An 18,133-nucleotide genomic window follows, 5' to 3' on the forward strand; every position below is an offset into this window, starting at 1 on the left:
TCTTTGACCATTAATCTATTGGGTGATGGCTATTAGCCAAATCTATATTTATTATCTGTCTATCACTTATATATCTTGGATGCCAAACACTTATTAGAGAAATCTAATCAAAAGATTTCCCCCCATTTGACAAGGTTTCGAGTGGTCTAGATTCCTGGTGGTCTAGAGATTAGTGGTTGTAAGAGAGTTATTGACAATCCCCTTCAAATCGGCCACATGTTTTAGGAGCGACAGAATTCACTCATTCCTGAATATTAGTTGCAAAATGAAAGTTTATTGTTAGATAGAAATCAGTTTAGTACGAGACTGATTTCTATAGTGGCAGAGCTATGGAAATGGAGTTTTGCACTGAGAATGCAGTTCTCAGTAGACAGAAGGTCCTGGCAGTAAAAAGGGAACTACCCAGGTTCATTTGCAAAGACTTTAGTTGATGGAAGCTTATTATATTGGGTGTCTTGGTGGGGATTGGGAAGCCCGGATTAGAACCATTGGGGGCTGGGCAGCCCAAGCAAGTCAGAATGGGGGTTGGGACAAGCCCAGATCTCCTATTGGAATTCAAAGGGATGCTTTTGACCAGGATTTGTAATTGAATCAAAGGCCCTGGCATCCTGGAAAGATCTTGTCTGGGGAGGAGCTGGGAATCTGAAAGGGATCACAGATCAATAGGAAATACAGTTTCTTAAAGGACCCCAACCCGCTTCACATTCAGCTACTTCCCTTTTTTTCCTAGAAACATTAATGTTTTCTCTGCAGAAGCTTTTCAATCTCAGATAACCAAAGCTATGTTTTATCATTTGTAATTGTGTCTATTTCTTGTTTGATGAAGAATATATCAATTATCCATAATTATGAGTAATATATTATTTGTTTCTCCTTTTATTTTTTCTCAATCTTTAATATTAAGGCCATGTGTCCATTTAGAATGTATCGTGGAATGTAAGCTGTTGGTCTAATCCTAAATTCTGTTTTTCAGTTTTACCCACAGTTTTTTTTAATCAAATTGGAATTTTCCCCCTCCCTCCCAGGTAACTAAGGTTTTCAACTTTATCAAACGCTGGATTATTGAGTTTAATTGTTTCTGATTTTTTTTTCCCCTTTGCTTTGTTCATTGCCCTCTCCCTTTGTTCTTTAACTGAGATTAGATGGTTTTGATGGCTGTTGCTTTATTTTTTTTATTTTTAAAAAAATATAATTGAAGAATATTTAATAAAATTTATTAAAATAAAATACAACACAGATAATGCTGATTTGTACGTTTTTTACATCACCATGTGAAAAGCAAGGATTAATCTCTATGTTTATTTGACAATCTTGGTTCCATGTATTTCTTTTTTTTTTAAATTTTATTTTATAATAGCTTTTTATTGACAGAATCTATACCAAGGTAATTTTTTTTTTACAACATTATCCCTTGCACTCGCTTCTGTTCCGATTTTTCCCCTCCCTCCCTCTACCCCCTCTCCTAGATGGCAAGCAGTCCTATATATGTTAAATAAGCTGCTGCTTTATAATGTAGTTTTGATGAGGTTTAGATTTAGGGAAACAAAATGAGATTAGGGTTTCTGGTGGTCAGGGAGTTAAATGATAAGGTCTAGTGGTAGGTTCGGGGTTCAGGGAACCAAATGGAGAGATTTGGCTCCTCTGCAACCCCTTGGGATTCGGTGCAAGGGGAGGGAGTTTAGGGGACTCCCTTCTGGCGGCACAGAGGTTCTCATAAAGGAATTTACAGACCCGAAAACCTAGATTGATAAAAGAGGTTTATTATGGGGATTGGAAGCATAAAGTCTGGTTAGGGAAATAGGTGAGGATAAAGAGAGGATGCCACTGGAAAAGAACATTATTCCAGCGGGCAGAGCTGTGGAAAATGGAATTTTGCACTGAGAATGCAGTTCTCAGTGGGCAGAAAGTCCTGGTGGCTGAGTAAGCCACCAAGGTCCATCTGCAAAGACCTTAGTTGATGGAAGCTCATCATGTTGCTTGTCGGGTTGGGAAACCTGAGCAGATCAGAACCAGTGTGGGCTGGGAGAGCCCAAGTTGGCTCTGATCCAATGGGGGCTGGGACAAGCCTAGATCTCCTATTGGAATTCAAAGGGGTGCTTTTGACCAGGATTTGTGAATCAAAGGCCCTGGCTTCCTGGACTGAAATGCCTCAGCCAGGAAGGGCTGAGAATCTGAAAGGAATCACAAATCAATATGAAAGGAGTCACAGATCAATAGGAAATACAGTTTCTTAAAGGGACCACAACCCGCTTCAGTCTGAGATATGAAAGTGCAAATTCTCCTTTGTCCCAATTCTTTTCATAATTTCCTCTGGTATGCGACATCTTTTGTTTTTCCAGAGGAATTTTTAAACTATTTTATCAAGTTATAGAAAGTGTCCCCTTGGAAATCTGGTTGGTATAGCATTAAAAGGAGAAATTCATTTTGCTAATATTGTCATGTTTATTATATCAGCATGGCCTAGCTTTGAACACTAAATATTCCGTCAGCTATTTAACTTGTTATTTCTTAAAGGAGCCTTTCAGAAGGGAAGCCAGGCAATTTTTTTGTATGTGTGCTTTGGCAGATTAACCCCTAAACATTTTATAGTTATTTGGAATAGAACTTCCCTTTCTATTATTGCTTGGAGCTGGAGTCTATGGCATGGGATAGAAATAGGGAGAAGTGAGCAGGGTGTAGGGGCAGGTTTTGATATAAATCCTTGGATCTGTATGCAGCTAATGCCAGGAGCAAAGGAGTTAGGGGTTAGTTATGTTGAATAAGTTCAGTCAGTGAGCATTAATTGCCGATTCTTGTTTTGTTGTATTTTTACCTTCTTTTGAATTCTGAGTGTCCTAAACCATGGAAACAACTAAAGCTGCTTTATCTTTGGTGCACATTTTCTGCTTTGCAGAAGTTTGAGAAGTTGTGGGGATTGAGGAAAAAATGTCTAGTTTGCCATCTTCTTTAGCATTATTCTTAAAATAACATGCTCCTCTTTCTATCTGTCCTAAGTGCACTGATTTTGCTTTTATTTCCCCTCCATATTTTTTAGGTCTGAATTTGTCAGTAAGGTCCCTCTGTCTTTCGTGCTCTAAAATCCTCCTTTTTGCCTTGATGCTGGAATACTTTTTTTTTTTTTTTTGGATTTTGCATGACATTTCTTTCTTGAGAACATACTGTTTCTCTTTACCTTGGACTTCCCTCATAGAATCTTGGATTCAAGGAGTCTTTTAAATCCAGTCTCTCAGAGTTTCTACCAATGGGCTATAAGTAGCTATCTGATTTAAATAACAAAACAGTCATGAATAGTCTGATTTCTTCAGCCATTTTAATACTGATTAGGATGATATCCTTGATCAAAACAATACAACTTGCCACAGTGGATTCTCAGTGCTCAGAAAAATATCTAGTAGACTGAGCCATCGTCAATACAGGGGTCATTCTATCTTCATCAGCTGAAGCCATGACAGGAAAAGATTTCTGTCACCTCCTCTGTTCCCTCCATTGAAGGAATTTTAGCCCATTTTGAATGTCAGCTCTCTGTTATCTCAAAACTACAGCATTCAAAGAGAATAATACGAGTCACCCATGTGTATGTAAAAAAATAAATATTAGTCAATGAATACTATTGTCTTGTATGTTCTGTAAAAAGACCCTGTGAAAAGCCGGTTAGGACATAAGGATGTTCTGTTCTATGAGCAGGCAGTAAAAAAAAATCTACATCCATTATCCCAAATATCCAATTTATGTAAAGAACTAAGACTGTTGAATTATAAATGACATCTTTCCAATCATAGGCAGGCAAGATCATTTACTTTATTAGCCATTTTCTAACAGTAAAATCCATATAGGGAGCAAACCTAATTTACGGTGTAGGCTATTTATAAAGGTCTTAAAATGGAAGTCACAATGTAAATGAGGAACAAATATCCCCAAGGATGGAAATTTATCCATGTCACTTAAGAGGCATCCGTAGGGTGGCGGAAGGAGCTCTGAATTTGAAGTTGCGCTATCTAGGGGTTTGTAGCTTGACTCTGTTACTATTATCTGTGTGACTGAGTCAGAATCATTTCCTTTTTGAGGGCCTCAATTTTCCTATTTAAAAAAAAGAGCTTGGCTTAGATAATCTACATATTTTCTTCCCATTCCAAGTCTCATAATTTTATGATAAGAACATAAAGTTCTTAGATGGTGAAATAGTTCAGAGGCTATGGAACATCATCAGAGGCAGAATGGACTTTATACCATAGAATATCAGCATTAAAGGAACCTTAGACAGATAGAAGGAACCTGGAGATAATGTATTTCAACATCCTTATTTTACAAATGAAAGTAAGGTCTAAAGATGTAAATGAACTTTCCCAATAACACACAAATAGTCACCGGGAGAGAAAGGTCTGTGCCGCAGTTCTTTTGTCCCTCTTTGCTATTGTTGTTGTAGTTTTAAGTCACATCTGACCATGATCCCCTTTTGGGGTTTTTTTGGCAAAGATACTCGAGTGGTTTCCCATTTCCTTCTCCAGCTCATTTTAGATGAAAAAACTGAGGCAAACAGTTCAGGATCACACAGCTAGTTTGTGTCTGAGACTAGATTTGAACTCAAGAAGGTGAGTGAGTCTTCCTGATTCCAAGTTTGGCACCCTCTCCATTGTACTACCTACTTGCATGTGTTCCTCCGGCATACGGCCCTTTATTTATCTGCATGTGGTGAGGAATTGGAACTTTAGATAGGTGAGAAGAAGAAGGAATTATTGAGTTTCAGAAGATGGGGAAAATCCTATGATATCCCTATTCTGATCATTATTGCATGGTTGAAATTTCTAACTAAAAAGTTCCCTTTCCTCTCATCTCAAATGGGGCCTAAGACATAATATGATCATTTGGTCTTGGGGAAAAATCCTCAAGCAGGACCATTTTAGTCATTTAGTAAAGCCTACAGATTCTGTTTTAGAACAATGATTTTAATTGTATAAAATAAAATACCTGGGATTACAGAGTCAACCAAATAAAATCTTTTTATTGAAATCTTCACAGACCCCAGCTTAAGGGCTTTTATTCTAGATCTATTAGCATGCAATTCTTGATTCCTTCTGTATAAATTTGGCTTACTCTTTTAGTAAATATTTTATTAGTGCCTGTTGTTATTCTTGGCTTCAAAAAGCTGGACCAGGAAAATAACTAGAAGTTGTCAGAGGAAGATTTAAGCATTCAGTTAGTCAGCAAACATTTGTTAAGCTCTTATTATGTGCCGAGCACTATGCAGAACTCTGGCTAGCTAGAGAAAACCTTCCTAATAATTAGAAAAGTGCAAACGTGGGACATGTTCTACCTCAGGAACTAGTGGGTAATCCATACCTGGAGCTCTGCAAGTCCTCGGAGGCTGCATGAGATGGCCAAGGAAGTCTTTCCAACCGAGATTCTGTGCAGAAGCCTTAGTTAGACACTGGAAAAAAAAAAAAAAAACCAACCAATAAATAATTAGCCACCAACTGCTGCTGCTGGTCAAAAACCTGAGGTGCCCCCAGTTCATCCTGGTGACTGTGGTTTGGACCTCGATGGTGCAAGTTCGGGGTGCGGAAGGGGCTGATGAGCAAGACAGTGCCCTGGAGGACAACATCCTGCCCCTCCTGGAACTTACTATCTCAGAGTCGTGGCACAAGGAAGTGGCTAAAAGATATCCTATAATGTGCTACAGTGTGCTACAATATGGTACAGTGTGATAGGTTATAATGCGGCAAAAGTGGACTGGGAAGTACAAAACGAAGGGCTGTGGAGGGAAGGTTGTTAACAATATGAGACCCATTCTTGGACTATTGCCACACACAATTCCTAGCCACACTTAGAGAGCTTCTTTTCAATGTGACTTCTCATGAGATGGGACCAGCTGGGGCTCTGATACCCTGCCTTACGGGGGCAGGTTTAATCAGCCAAAGAACACTAGACAGAGCTTAAAATAGCAGTGCGTGTGTGTGTGTGTGTGTGTGTGTGTGTGTGTGTGATTGTGTGTGTGAGTGTGTGATTGTGTGTCTATACACACATGTAGAGAGATCAGGGAGCAACAATATACACAACAAAAAAGCTGAAGTAGCAGCAGATGGGCGGTTACACCTATTCTCCGAGGTCTGGGGAAATGGAAATGGTGACTTAATGGCACCTCTTCTTTCCCATCCTACTTTCCTACCTCATTTGCATTCCAGTTTTTGCATGTATTAGAGTCAGGCTGCCCACCTGCAGGCTGAGAGCACGAGGTCCACACCGACGCTTCTTCTGCCGTCAGATGACTCCTGGGACAGCTATCCAGCCTTCCAGGTTTGGGGACAAAGGGCCACACCTAACCTGGAGGGTAAAAAGTTAGTTTACTGCCAGGCAGGTCCAGGTACAGCCAGGCCTGAGAAGAACGTCGGGGACGCTATGGGCTGTGAGCAGTTTGATATATGGGGAAGGAGCTAGCATTGAGATAAGGTCAGAAATACCGCCAAGTTTGGGAAGCACCAACCTTAGTACAGTGCCTGGCACACAGAAGGTGCTTAATAAGTGCTTATAGACTGATTGACCAAGAGCCATAGAACTTGAAAGAGCCAGAGAGAAAGACTTCAAGCTGGAGGTAAAGATTCAGAATCACAAAATCACAAAAAAGCCTTGGATTTAGAGCAGATGGATTTAACTTCAAATCTCTCTACTAGATGCTACAGAGGTGATCACGAGTAAGTAGTTAAGAACTAAAGGTCTAGAGAGGATTCATTTTCAGAATGAAGATTTTGTGCCAAATCCAAAGCTGCTTTTTAAAAGGTACAGGCCCACAGAGTCAATTAGTAAGACATGAAATCCTGGAGATCTCAGCTGACAACCCCAATTAGAGAGAGAGCATTTATTTTAATGCAATGCCGGTTCTTCCCTCTGACTCTGATTACATGTAGCATTGATCCAACGACATGACATATTGAGTATCTACATAGTATCCATAGAGTCTTAGGGGCAGGACATTCAGAGCTTAAATATTTTGACTTTATACAAATTCATATCCTCAGTCCAGTGGCTTTTGGAAGACAATTCTAAATTTCTAAAATGGCGGAACCTTCCCCAGTAGTGGGTTAGTATACCCGTTTTCCCACAGTCCCCCTCTCATCATCATTTCAGCTCTGGTGGATGTGAGGTGGAACCTCAATATTCCTCTGATTTGCACTTATCTAATTATTAATGATTTAGAACAATTTTTCATATGGTTGTTACTAACTTACATTTCTTCCTCTGAAAAGTGTTCATATTCTTTGACCATTTATTTTTGGGAACTGACTCTTTGTTTTATAAATTAGAACCAATTTCCTATACATTTTAGATCTGTCAGAGAGACTTGTTGCCACATTCCCCCCTCATTTACCTGTTTCCTCTCTCATTTTAACAACATTAGATATTTGTGCAAAAACGCTGGCTTTTTTATATAATTACAACTGTCCATTTTATTTTATGTGTTTCTTCCTCTCTCTCTTGTTTAGTCACGAACTCTTTCCCTATCCATATATTTGAAAGATAATTTTTTTCTTTGCTCCTCTAATTTGTTGATTATATCTAGGTCATATTTCTATTTGTAGCTTCTGTTGGTATATGGTGTCAGATATAAATCTAAACCTAATTTCTCTCATTTCTAGTGTCTAGTTTTCTCAGCAGCTTTTGCAAATAATGAATCTTTCCCCTCCCAAACTTGAGTTTTTGGATTTACCAGAGACTGCTGTTTATTTGCTTCAGTATTATATACCTAATCTGTTTCGAGGATTGATTGACTTTTAGGTAATCCAAGTCATTTAAGTGATTTTTTTGGTAGCTGAGTTTGAAGTCGGGTCCTGATATCCCTCCCCCACCTCCTTTCTTCTCACTACTTTCTTATTATTTTTGGATTATTGAGTTTTGTTACTATTTTTTCTGTTCTGGTAGTTTGGTAGGTAGTATTGTCATTTTTATCCTATTGATTTGATCTATCCACAAATAATTAGTGTTTTTGCCTATTAATTAGGTCTGACTTTGTTTCTGCAAAGAGTGTTTTATGGTTTTACTCACATAGTTGCATTTTAGTAGATGTACTCCTCATTGTCTCTTTCTAGCTTTTCCTTCTGTTTTTTTTGTGGGTAAAACAAAGGAATGCTGATGATTTATGTGAATTTAGAAAAATATTCAGCACCTTTGCTGACTTTATTGTTTCAATTAATTTTTGAAGGACTCTTTAGGGTTTTGTAAATAAATTATATCGTCTGCAAAGCGATAATTTGGTTTTCTCTTTGCTCATGCATATTCTCTTCATTCCTCTTTCTTGCTTGACTATTCTGGCTAGAATTTCTAGTCACGTATTAAATAGTAATGATGATAAGGGTACTTTTGCTCTACCTCTTTATTAAGAAAGCTTCTAACTTTTCTCCATCACATACGATGTTTGCTCTTAAATTTAGAACAATATAATTTATTTTTATACTAAGGAAAGGTCCACTTTCTGGATCTGGAGGCAGGGTTCCTGGCTCTGTGTATCTTCTCTGCTTCAAATTCTGTGATCTTAGGCAAAATATTTAACTTTTGTGGGCCTCAGTTTCCTTATCTGTAAAAATAGGAAATAATTTCTAGAGTTCTTTCCGGCTTTCAACCTATGCTTCTATGGGTGGGGCTTGATATCAGGACACTAGGTTAGAATCAAGGCTCTATTTTCTAACTATACAATGTCCAGTCCATGTCTTAACATTTCTGTGCCTTATTACTCTTATCAAGAAAACAAGAGAGATGGCTTGATTTACCCTTCATCCTAGTTTTATTGTGAGGATAAAGTTCTCTAATCCATGTAAACTTTTAACTTCGCTGTAAATAGAAGCTGTGATCTCCAAGATCTTTCCATGTGAACTATATGAAATCATGCTTGTTATATCCTGTATTTGTGTGATTGTTTTCCAACCCAAACCTTTTACATTTATTCATATTAATCTCATTTTTTATTCAGCTCATCATTCTTATTAAAAGCTCAAGTCTTTTATGACTTGACTAATGAATAGTATTTTCTAGCCACAATCTGGGACTGCTTAACTTTCCTTGCTGCGATTCTTGCTTTCTTTGCAAGCAAAATCTCAAAGCCCCTGCCCGGAAAGTCAGTCTCTTATTGATCGGCTATGATGGCCTGAGACAAATGGTTCATTAAATGGAGTGATGTTCTTAAAAGCTGACGTGGCTGACTATGCACTTTATAAATAAAGGCAATGGGTTCAAAACTGGGGTGGGGGAGGCAAAGTAAGCAGACGCACTGCTGGGTACAAGGCAGGGATGGAAAGAGCCGTGGACCTAGAGCTAGGAAAACTGGGATCCGGTATTTTCACAATGGGCGTGTTACTTGGCCAGAATTACAAAGGGGGCAGATTTAGGACGAGCAAGAAGCCCTCTTAGCTCTCCACCCAGCATTTTCCCTCTACACAAGAGGATGCTTTGCCTGATGGTGAAATCATCAACTCCTTTCTGTCTGGAAAATATTGACTTGTTTCTTGCAGAAGCAGAATCCCTTCTATTTCATCGTTTAAATGGTCAGGCTGCCCGAGGAAGCTCCCGAGCCTTACTGTTGGCAGGGCCCTAAAATTAGGGCAGAAATGGGTGGGCCCACTGAGACTCGGACTGGACCACGCCTTGTTAGATTGTGGGTGACATGTGTGGACCTTATAGCTTCATAAATTATCCCTGTGAGATTTCTATCCCATCTATCCCTTTGAAGGATATTCTTAAGGCACTCATTGGCGCAGCGGGGTGACAATGATTCTCGTGACACCATTTTGTTATTTGTATGAATTTATGCCTAATTTGATATCAATCGATGACTTGAATAGTTTGTCAATTAAAGCTATTCCATTACTGGAGCTTGGGCCATGGTCAGCAGGATTGATTATCTCCCCACAGCCACATTAACCTGAACAAACCTCTAGAGCAAAAGTTCTCAGTTTCCAAGAGTTCATGTCCAAGTGCAAGGTAATGTTATTATAAACACAGAGGCGTATTTGTGTTCATTTGCTGCCCCCCAAAACGAAGTAATTACTTTGGAGAATGACATAATGCGACTAAGTTGTTATGGCTCCAAGTAGGAAGGGAGACATCTGAGGTTCAGGCAGTGGGGCCGGTACAAGAAAGGGGGAAAAGAGTAAGCTTGGAAAGCTATTGTCCATGAGGTGGAAGGAGAGTCGGAAGGCACATTTTCCTGTTTAATTTTTAGCGAGAGAATGCTTTTCTTAATTTCCACTTGTTACCGAAAAGAACAACGATCCCCAAAGTCACTTCTAGCTTTATGTCTTGTTACCTTGTCCTTGGGATCAGAGAACCTGAAGAGTCTGCAGGAAGGCCTGAAGAGCTTCAGGAGGCAGTTGGCTCCCGGCTGTAGGTGAGACCATGACCTTGTCTGAACCCTGGTTCCTTTTCTGCATAATTAGAATAATAATATTTGCACTGCCTGCCTCACAGAGCTATTTTAAAGAAAGTGCTCTATTCATGTGAACTATTGGATTCGAGCCCTTGGAAATGCAGGAAGCTGCCTTAATGAGACTTCTTATCTTCTTTGTTGCTTGCCCTTCATCCTCAAAGAGAGCCGGGGACGGCAGGAGGGTGACGATGTCTTGACTTGTGTGTGAGTTGGCTATGGCGGAGGGAGGGCCGCACAGACCTAGCAACCTCCCTGTCTCCTCCAGAGTCCAGTCAAGACAATGGCAGGGCCCAGAGATGCAGGGGGTGTTTTGACCTAAGGGGGAATCCCTTAGTGACCAGGGAGAGCCCTTTGCACAGGGCTTAGGAGATGCTTTTTTTGATTGATTCAAGAAAGTTCATTTCAGTTCATTAACTACTAAGTTCACTAACTACATAAGTCCCATATTGAGATGATAGAGCTATAATACATAGAGGTTCAGGATTAGAATTCTACCAGCCCAGCGCAGCCCCGATAGTTATAGGATATAATGATGGTCCAATTCTACAGTTGTTTTTTAACCATTTACTTTGCTAGGTTCTTTATGCAGTTCTTTAGCTGCTGCTCAATGGCTGCCTGCCCTGGAAAAGCTCATTGCGAGTAGTGATGTAAGCCACACAAAGCCCTTTGTTTCATATTTACAAAGACTGCTGAAATCCAAGGAAGGCTCTAGACTTGGAGGAGGAGAGTGAATAATGAGATTTAATTAAATCTCCCAAAGATGGCTTCTGATTATATTAGGAAAGTGCTAGGGCAGGTACAGGGGAGAGAATGGGGGACCTAGAATCAGAAGACTCACCTTTCTGAATTCGAATCTGGTCTCAGATACTTCCTAGCTGTGTGACCCTAAGCAAGTCATTTAGCTCTGTTTGCCTCAGTTTACTCATCTGCAAAATGCACTGGAGAAGGAAACGGCAAACCCCTTCGGTAGCTCTGCCAAGGAAATCCAAGTGGGGTCAGGAAGAGTTGGACATGATTCCACGACAACAACAGCAAGAACGAAGGAAGGAACTGGTTCCCAACTGAGAAAACTGAGCAAGATTGAAAAAAATTGGGAAGTTCCTCCATGAACAAATTAGAACACACAGAAATGAGTCACTCCCATCCCTTCTTCCACTGATCCACTGATAAGGCAGCCAGGCAATGCCCCAGGAAGAAGCCACGGAGGGCCAGCAAAGAGAGCAAGAAGGTTCTGGGGACCAGCACAGAGCCTTTTCTATCCCTCTTTCTGTCAGGACCAAGGAAGGTATTTGTAGGTGGGTGTGTGAGAAGGGGAAGAGACAGAAGGGACACATAGCTTGTCAAGGAGGGAGAAGTCCTTCTTGCACAACTAGGGGAGCTTCAAGAAGTAACTCGGGACGTACAGAGAGATTGTCTCAGCCTCGGGGAGCTTGAGCTCATCGACTTAGCTCAGGCTTCCTCTGTAGAGAAGGGAGCTGGACCTGCTCGGACTAACCAGGATGTCCCGCCCTGTTGGGGAGAGTCTATGTTTTATGAGCAGATTTGTGGTCTTGTTTGTGGCAGGTCTCTTTGTAGTGGCTAGAAACTGGAAACTGAGTGGATGCCCATCCATTGGAGAATGGCTGGGTAAATTGTGGTATATGAATGTTATGGAATATTATTGTTCTGTAAGAAATGACCAGCAGGAGGATTTCAGAGAGACTGACAGGAACTGATGCTGAGTGAAATGAGCAGGACCAGGAGATCATTATACACTTCAAAAACAATACTATATGATGATCAATTCTGATGGACCTGGCCATCCTCAGCAATGAGATGAACCAAATCAGTTACAATAGAGCAGTAATGAACTGAACCAGCTACACCCAGAGAAAGAACTCGGGAGATGACTATGACCCACTACATAGCATTTCCAATCCCTCTATTTTTGCCTGTCGCCATTTTGGATTTCCTTCACAGGCTAATTGGACACTGTTTCAGAGTCCGATTCTTTTTGTGCAGCAAAATAATGGTTTGGACATGTAACTTATATTGTATTTAACTTATACTTCAACATATTTAACATGTATCCGTCATCCTGCCATCTGGGGGAGGGGGTAGCAAGGAGGGGGAAAAAGTTGGAACAAAAGATTTTGCAACCATCAATGCTGAAAAATTACCCGTGCATATAACTTGTAAATAAAAAACAAAACCAAACAAAACAAATTAATTCAATTGCAGAAAAACAGATTTCATGTCAACATAAGGAATAATTCCATAACCTTATGTGTATGTATATATACATATGCATACATACACACATATACTCTGTCCTCCAGAGTGCAGAGTTCATTTTAATAAACAGTCATCAAATCTGTGTATGCTTTAAGAAATGTTATTATTTCTTTTCCTGTTCATGGAAATAATAGCAAAAAGTTCAGATTTATGTAGTTTTAAGATTGAAAAATGCCTTTTTTAAGAGAGCAGAAGACCTGAGTGGTACTTATTTGCATTGTGAGTACTAATATTTCTCTGCTTAGAGATAACTTAAATCATCTTGCTTTTGCTGTGTGCATAGGGTTTGAACTTTTCTTTGCCTCAGTCTATTTTCTAAAGGCTAAAAATGTCTATTCAACTTTCCCTTGCACCACAAGAAAAAAACTGTTTTTTTTTTCTAAAACTGTTTTTTGCTTTAAAAATGGAATGATTTGTTTTATTTGCAACACTGGCAGTGGTGGGGGGGGGCAGAAAAATGAAAATCAGCAGCCTGCTAAATCTGCTGTGCAAATAGGAGCCCTCCAGAAGCTCCAGTTTGGGACTGAGTGCAGTCATCCTGAAGTATTTGAGATTCTCAGCCTTCCCCAGGAGAAGGAGGTAGATGAATTATTAAAAAGCCCAAGAAAACATTCCAGCTCCTGATCCACAGTTTGTCTCCTTTTTGTTCAGGGTGGAGAAGGGGAATGTCTTGGCCGCCCTTGCTGAATTCTACAAGGTCCCAGAGAAATGGGAAGGGGGGGTCCTCCAGGCCAGAGAAAAGTGGCTAAGATCCAGCAAACAGCTGAGCACCCACTGTAAGGGGCACATCATGGCTCCCATGCATCATGACTTCTTGGGGAGGAATAACTAAGTCTCTTGTCTTGGTCTAAGTGTGTGTGTCCTTGTTCCCTCGCAAGGATTTCGGGGAGGCAGCAGTGACCGTCCCAGAACACTCCACCAGGAGTTGGAGTCCAGGCTTGCCCTGCCCCACCTCATATTGCTTTGTTGTCCGGGTACCTTCAGCCAATCACCTCCTTTCTGTACATCACACTTTTCTCATCTCTTTATCTTAAGATTTGTAACAAGAGTTTTGTTTTTCTTTTCTCCCCCCCCCCCAATCTTTCTGGAGGAGGGAGAGGACATAGGCTTTTATTGAAAAAAAATAACATTTTTTAAAGTAAAAATAAAAGATAGGATTTGGATTAAATTACCTCGATGACATTCTATGATTCCATGAAATAGAAGGGAAAAACCCACATAGAGTAAGAATTTAGCCAAGTGTCCAATAAATTGACTCCCTAGACTGGCAGAAGGGCGGCTGAGCCTAGGACCAGAGCCAAACTTCCAAGCGGCTTCTCCGGCGGCCGAGTTGGGAAAGGCCCAGCGGCCGCAGAGAGAAAATCCCTTTCTCCGCCGCAAGACCGCGCCTTTGCCCCTGTTCCATGTGGCCCCTGTGGCCTGAACGCGGTTCTCATGCCAGGATGTGGTATGTGGAAGTGGGGGACACAGGGTGGAGGAGGGGGGAGGAAGAGAGCAGGAGAGGGGGAGGGAAGATCTTGGCATTAGGAGGAGTTTGTATGATGGCACTTTTGAGCTCGGGAGGAGGGAGCCCCCATTTAATCTAGGGTCCCACGGGGCGAGGATAGTGGGGGTGTCCATAGATGTATGAGAGACTGTACAAAGGAAGAGTGAGATCCTGGATCGTCTGTAGCCTAGTAGTTTGGGAGCCCGCGGAGAGCAGGGAATTAGGATGGGACCACTAGACAGCACTGCCTTGCTGTATGGCAGGGCACTTGGTTCTGTGTGCCTCAGTTTCCTCATCTGTCAAGGGAGCCGGAGAAGACCATGGCCAAGCCCTCTGGAGCCTCTGCCGAGAAGACCCCAGAGGGGGTCAGAGAGTCAGACGTCCCTGAAGTAGCTGGTCAGCGATAACAAAAGGAGGGTGCCAGGAAGGAGGGGCTTCTGGAGGCTGAGGGCCACTCTGGCCCCAGGGCCCTTCCCCAAAGCCTCTTCCATAAATGGGGGCTATCACAACCCTGCCAGTATTGTTGTGAGGATAAAATGGGATGTTTGTAAAGCCCTCTAGGTAAGTTCGCTGTTAACATGGCTGCTGGGAAGCAGGGAGGAGCCCCTGGGGTGCGGGCTGTGGAAGCATTGTTATTACCTCCTTCAAGTTCCTTCGGTTCTGCAGAGTGAAAGCGCTAGTGGACTCTGCTTGTTATTGGCTCCTTCTTGGCTGCAGAGGACCAATGGCGGCCTTGGGAGGCAGCTCTCTTGGCTTCCCAGGGAACTGGATCCAAGTGGGACGGGGCGTGCGGGTCATCGGCCTTGAACTCTCCTCGGGTCGTCAGAGTCCAGTGGCACCGGTGGGAAGTCGAGAAGACTGGCCGTGGCCCAGCAGAAGGGCCAAGGCGGGGCAGAAGCCGTACCGTGGAGGGCGCCGCGTGGGGAGCAGAGGCGGGGGTGGACAATCTCCGGCCGCTTCTTGGGGAGTCTGCCTTCCTCTGCTTTTCCAAGCCGGGCTCTGGCTTCCGTTGTTCGGCCGGACTCTAGGAGGAAGTCAGGGTGTCCGCGGGAGGAGCGCGGGGGGAGCGCAGGTCTCCCGGAGGCAGCTGCGGAGATCCGCCTTTTTAGCCCGGATGTTTCCTGCGGTGCCCGGAGGCAGGTCAGAGAACGCGGGGATGCCCCCGATAGCGCAGGACTGCAGGGCCCGGCCTGCTGCTGGCTCAGGAAGCCCCAGAGCCTGGGGACGGAGGGGAGCGCTGAGGTGAGCGGGCGGGTCCGCCCGTTACAGCCCAGGAACCTAAGGGCAGAGGAGTGAGCGAGTCTCCCGAGATCGCCCAGCCGATGAGTGTCGGGCAGAGCACGGCCCGTCCCTCGTCCCCCTGCCCCGCCGGGGGCCACAACATTCCCTGTGGTGAATAAAACCATCCCGGGGTGTATTCTGTGTTAGCGAGCGAGGGAGACCGCGAGGCGGACAAACCGCAGGCACTCGGCAAGTGTCTCTGACCGATTTACATGAACTAATACAGAGCCAAGTAGGAAGAACCAGGAAAACAACACACAACAACAGCAACAGCATAAAACGGAACAACTGACACTAAAGGCGAAGAAATAATGACTGGACTCGATTTCAAAGGAGAGATGAGAATCACCCCCCTTCTGTGTAGATGTGGGGAACCTTGAATACAAAGTCAGATTTTTTCCCTGTTTTATTCTTTATTATGAAAGTGATGACTTTGCCAAAAAACTAGCCAGAAAATGTTTCTTTTCAATAAATGCTCCTTGGGGGGATCGCGATTTCAGCGGCCCCCTCTCCACGCCCCTCTCCGGCTGGGGCTTCTGTCTCTCAGCAGTCGGCCTTCTTGTTGCTCTGTCTGAAGGACCCCTAACCCCGTGGCCGGTCCGGCAGTGAGTCTCTCTGCGTGCATCTGGGCTGACCTGCAGAAGCAGGTGTGGGTGAGGAGGGCACCGGAGCTCTGGCCGGGTTAGCCGAGTCCACCAGAGCTTTTACTCAGCAGAACCGAAGGAACTTGAAAAAGCAGAGCTGCCTCCATTCCGTGATGGAAGGCCCTTTGCTGGACAAATAATAACACACTGCTTTCATCCTCTATGTTAACGGCATTTGTGTTATGGGGAACTCTCCAGGACATTATTTCTGCTTAACCCCAGGACGACCTGATGGGACCGTAATATAAAAAAGGCCATTGCCCTCAGAATCTGAAGATGTGTGTGATTTCTGTCACCGGCTCAGTGACCTTGGGGAAGGCAGTTCCCTCCAAATCCATTTCTTTTTGTAGAAAATGGGGATCCTGAAAATGGTGAAGGTATCGTGAGGGAAGAGGTTTGAGCATCTCAAAGTGCTACGCCAGCCAGGTCAGTTGTGGGGGCTCTTGGTCCAGGTGCGGATTTTGGGGTGGTCTCCCTTACACAGTTACAAGTCGCTTTCCGGACTGTGAGTCCATCGCAGCTCTACTAACAATCCTTCGGCCGGAACCACAAGGATTATTCTCATGGTTTTGTCTTCTCCTCCAGTTGCTGGTATGAGGGAAACTTCAGAGCTGTTTTTAATGTGCATTTCTCATATTTAGCAGTTTGGGGGCATTCTTTCTGGTGGTTATTAATAATTTACATTTCTTTAAAGGTTGCCATTATGAGGATGACATTTAAAAAAGCATCGACTGGACTCCCCACTGTGAAACCCAGGACCGAACCAGCCCTTCCAGAATCCGTTCTCATCACGAACGCCTCTCTCCCCACTCTAATTAGCCGCGTTTCAGACGTCACAAAGCCCCATCTGAGAAGGGCCTGTTCTGCGGCATCTTCTCCTGTCAGAGAGGATTTGGGCAGGCTTCCTGACTTCTCTGGATGGTATTTTATGCTTCGTCCACTCTCTGAAAAGTGTTTCTAATTAGAACCCACTTTGGTGTCCAACAGTTTTCCCAGAAATGACTTGTAATTGCAGTGAAAATACCTCCTACAAACAAATAGAGGTAAGGTGGGCTTCTTTCCCATTGGTATGAAGCACAGCATCACCCCTCTCACAGGCAGGAAGGGCTTCTTGCTTCTTTTCGAAGGAGGCAAAAATATCTATTTTGGCCAACTCAAAAAAGAGGTGACAAGACAGTTCAAGAAGAAAATAGTAAAGGTTGTAAGATCCTTATGGGCAGAGACTCTGTTTTCTATTTTTAAAATATTCGATTCTAAAGTATTGAATATGATCTGATCACTTTGCAAATCAAGCAACAAGCATTTATTAAATGCCTACTGTGTGCTAGGCTCTGTGTTAGGTGCTACAGATGCAAAGACAAAATGAAACAGTTTCTTGCCTGGAGGAATTTATAGGGGCCATCCCCAAGCCTTAATCTTATTAAAGCTTAAAAACGGCACTGAGACAAAGTCCACATAGAGCTTCCTGTCTAGAGTACCAGCACTTCCACTGAAAGCCCGGATGTACAGGCTTGTGATTCAGATCAGAGTTCTCCATCAGCATGTTGTTTCACTCCACGCATTACTTTGGCCAAAGACTTTCCCCGTTGGGGATGAACTGCTTTGGAGCTGCCTTTGCCCACTCGTACCAACCACCGGATGGCCACTGGATGGAAGGCTCCATCTTCCCAGGATCCTCTTCAAAGCCAGCCCTCACCCTTAGCTTCCTCGAGCTGTTTACAATGTGGGAACTCAGGAAAGTGGTTCTCCTTCTTCAAGCCTCAGTTTCCTCCTCTGTAGACCTGTCCAAGTTCCCAAGTCCCAAGTTCAGAGATTCTGAACCTGTGAGCCCAAGTTATCTCCATGGCACGAGGAAGGACTTCAGAGGCAGAATAATGGCAGCAGCTCACTTATGGGGGGTTCTGCAGCTGGCTAACTGGTGCATCTTGGATCTCCTCTAAGATAAGCAGAGAAAGTATTCCCCAATCTCATGCATCTGCAGGGTCTTATCCCCGGTGTGGACCCTCTTCTTTTTTCACTCCAGCCTCTTTTACTAGGATG

At 43.0% G+C, this 18,133-nt stretch overlaps 1 protein-coding gene across 2 annotated transcripts in view; it reads right to left on the bottom strand.

The window, feature by feature from the left end:
- Positions 1-490: 490 nt before the first annotated feature.
- Positions 491-18,133, bottom strand: part of SLC2A9 (solute carrier family 2 member 9) — a 211,218-nt gene continuing 193,575 nt past the window's right edge. Inside the window, exons 12-14 of one of the 2 annotated variants that reach the window (XR_007948444.1) lie at positions 6,211-6,318; positions 5,338-5,425; positions 491-3,536 (exon numbers count right to left, since the gene is read on the bottom strand). Coding sequence is in view for 1 of the 2 variants with exons in the window: in XM_051966635.1 (XP_051822595.1) it covers positions 6,256-6,318 (63 nt within the window). In the remaining variant the exon portion in view is untranslated. Of the gene's footprint in view, positions 5,426-6,210; positions 6,319-18,133 lie in introns of both variants that reach the window. The other variant, XM_051966635.1, reaches the window with a different exon arrangement.

Source organism: Antechinus flavipes, chromosome 6, assembly GCF_016432865.1.
Source record: "Antechinus flavipes isolate AdamAnt ecotype Samford, QLD, Australia chromosome 6, AdamAnt_v2, whole genome shotgun sequence".
Taxonomy (NCBI): Eukaryota; Metazoa; Chordata; class Mammalia; order Dasyuromorphia; family Dasyuridae; genus Antechinus; species Antechinus flavipes.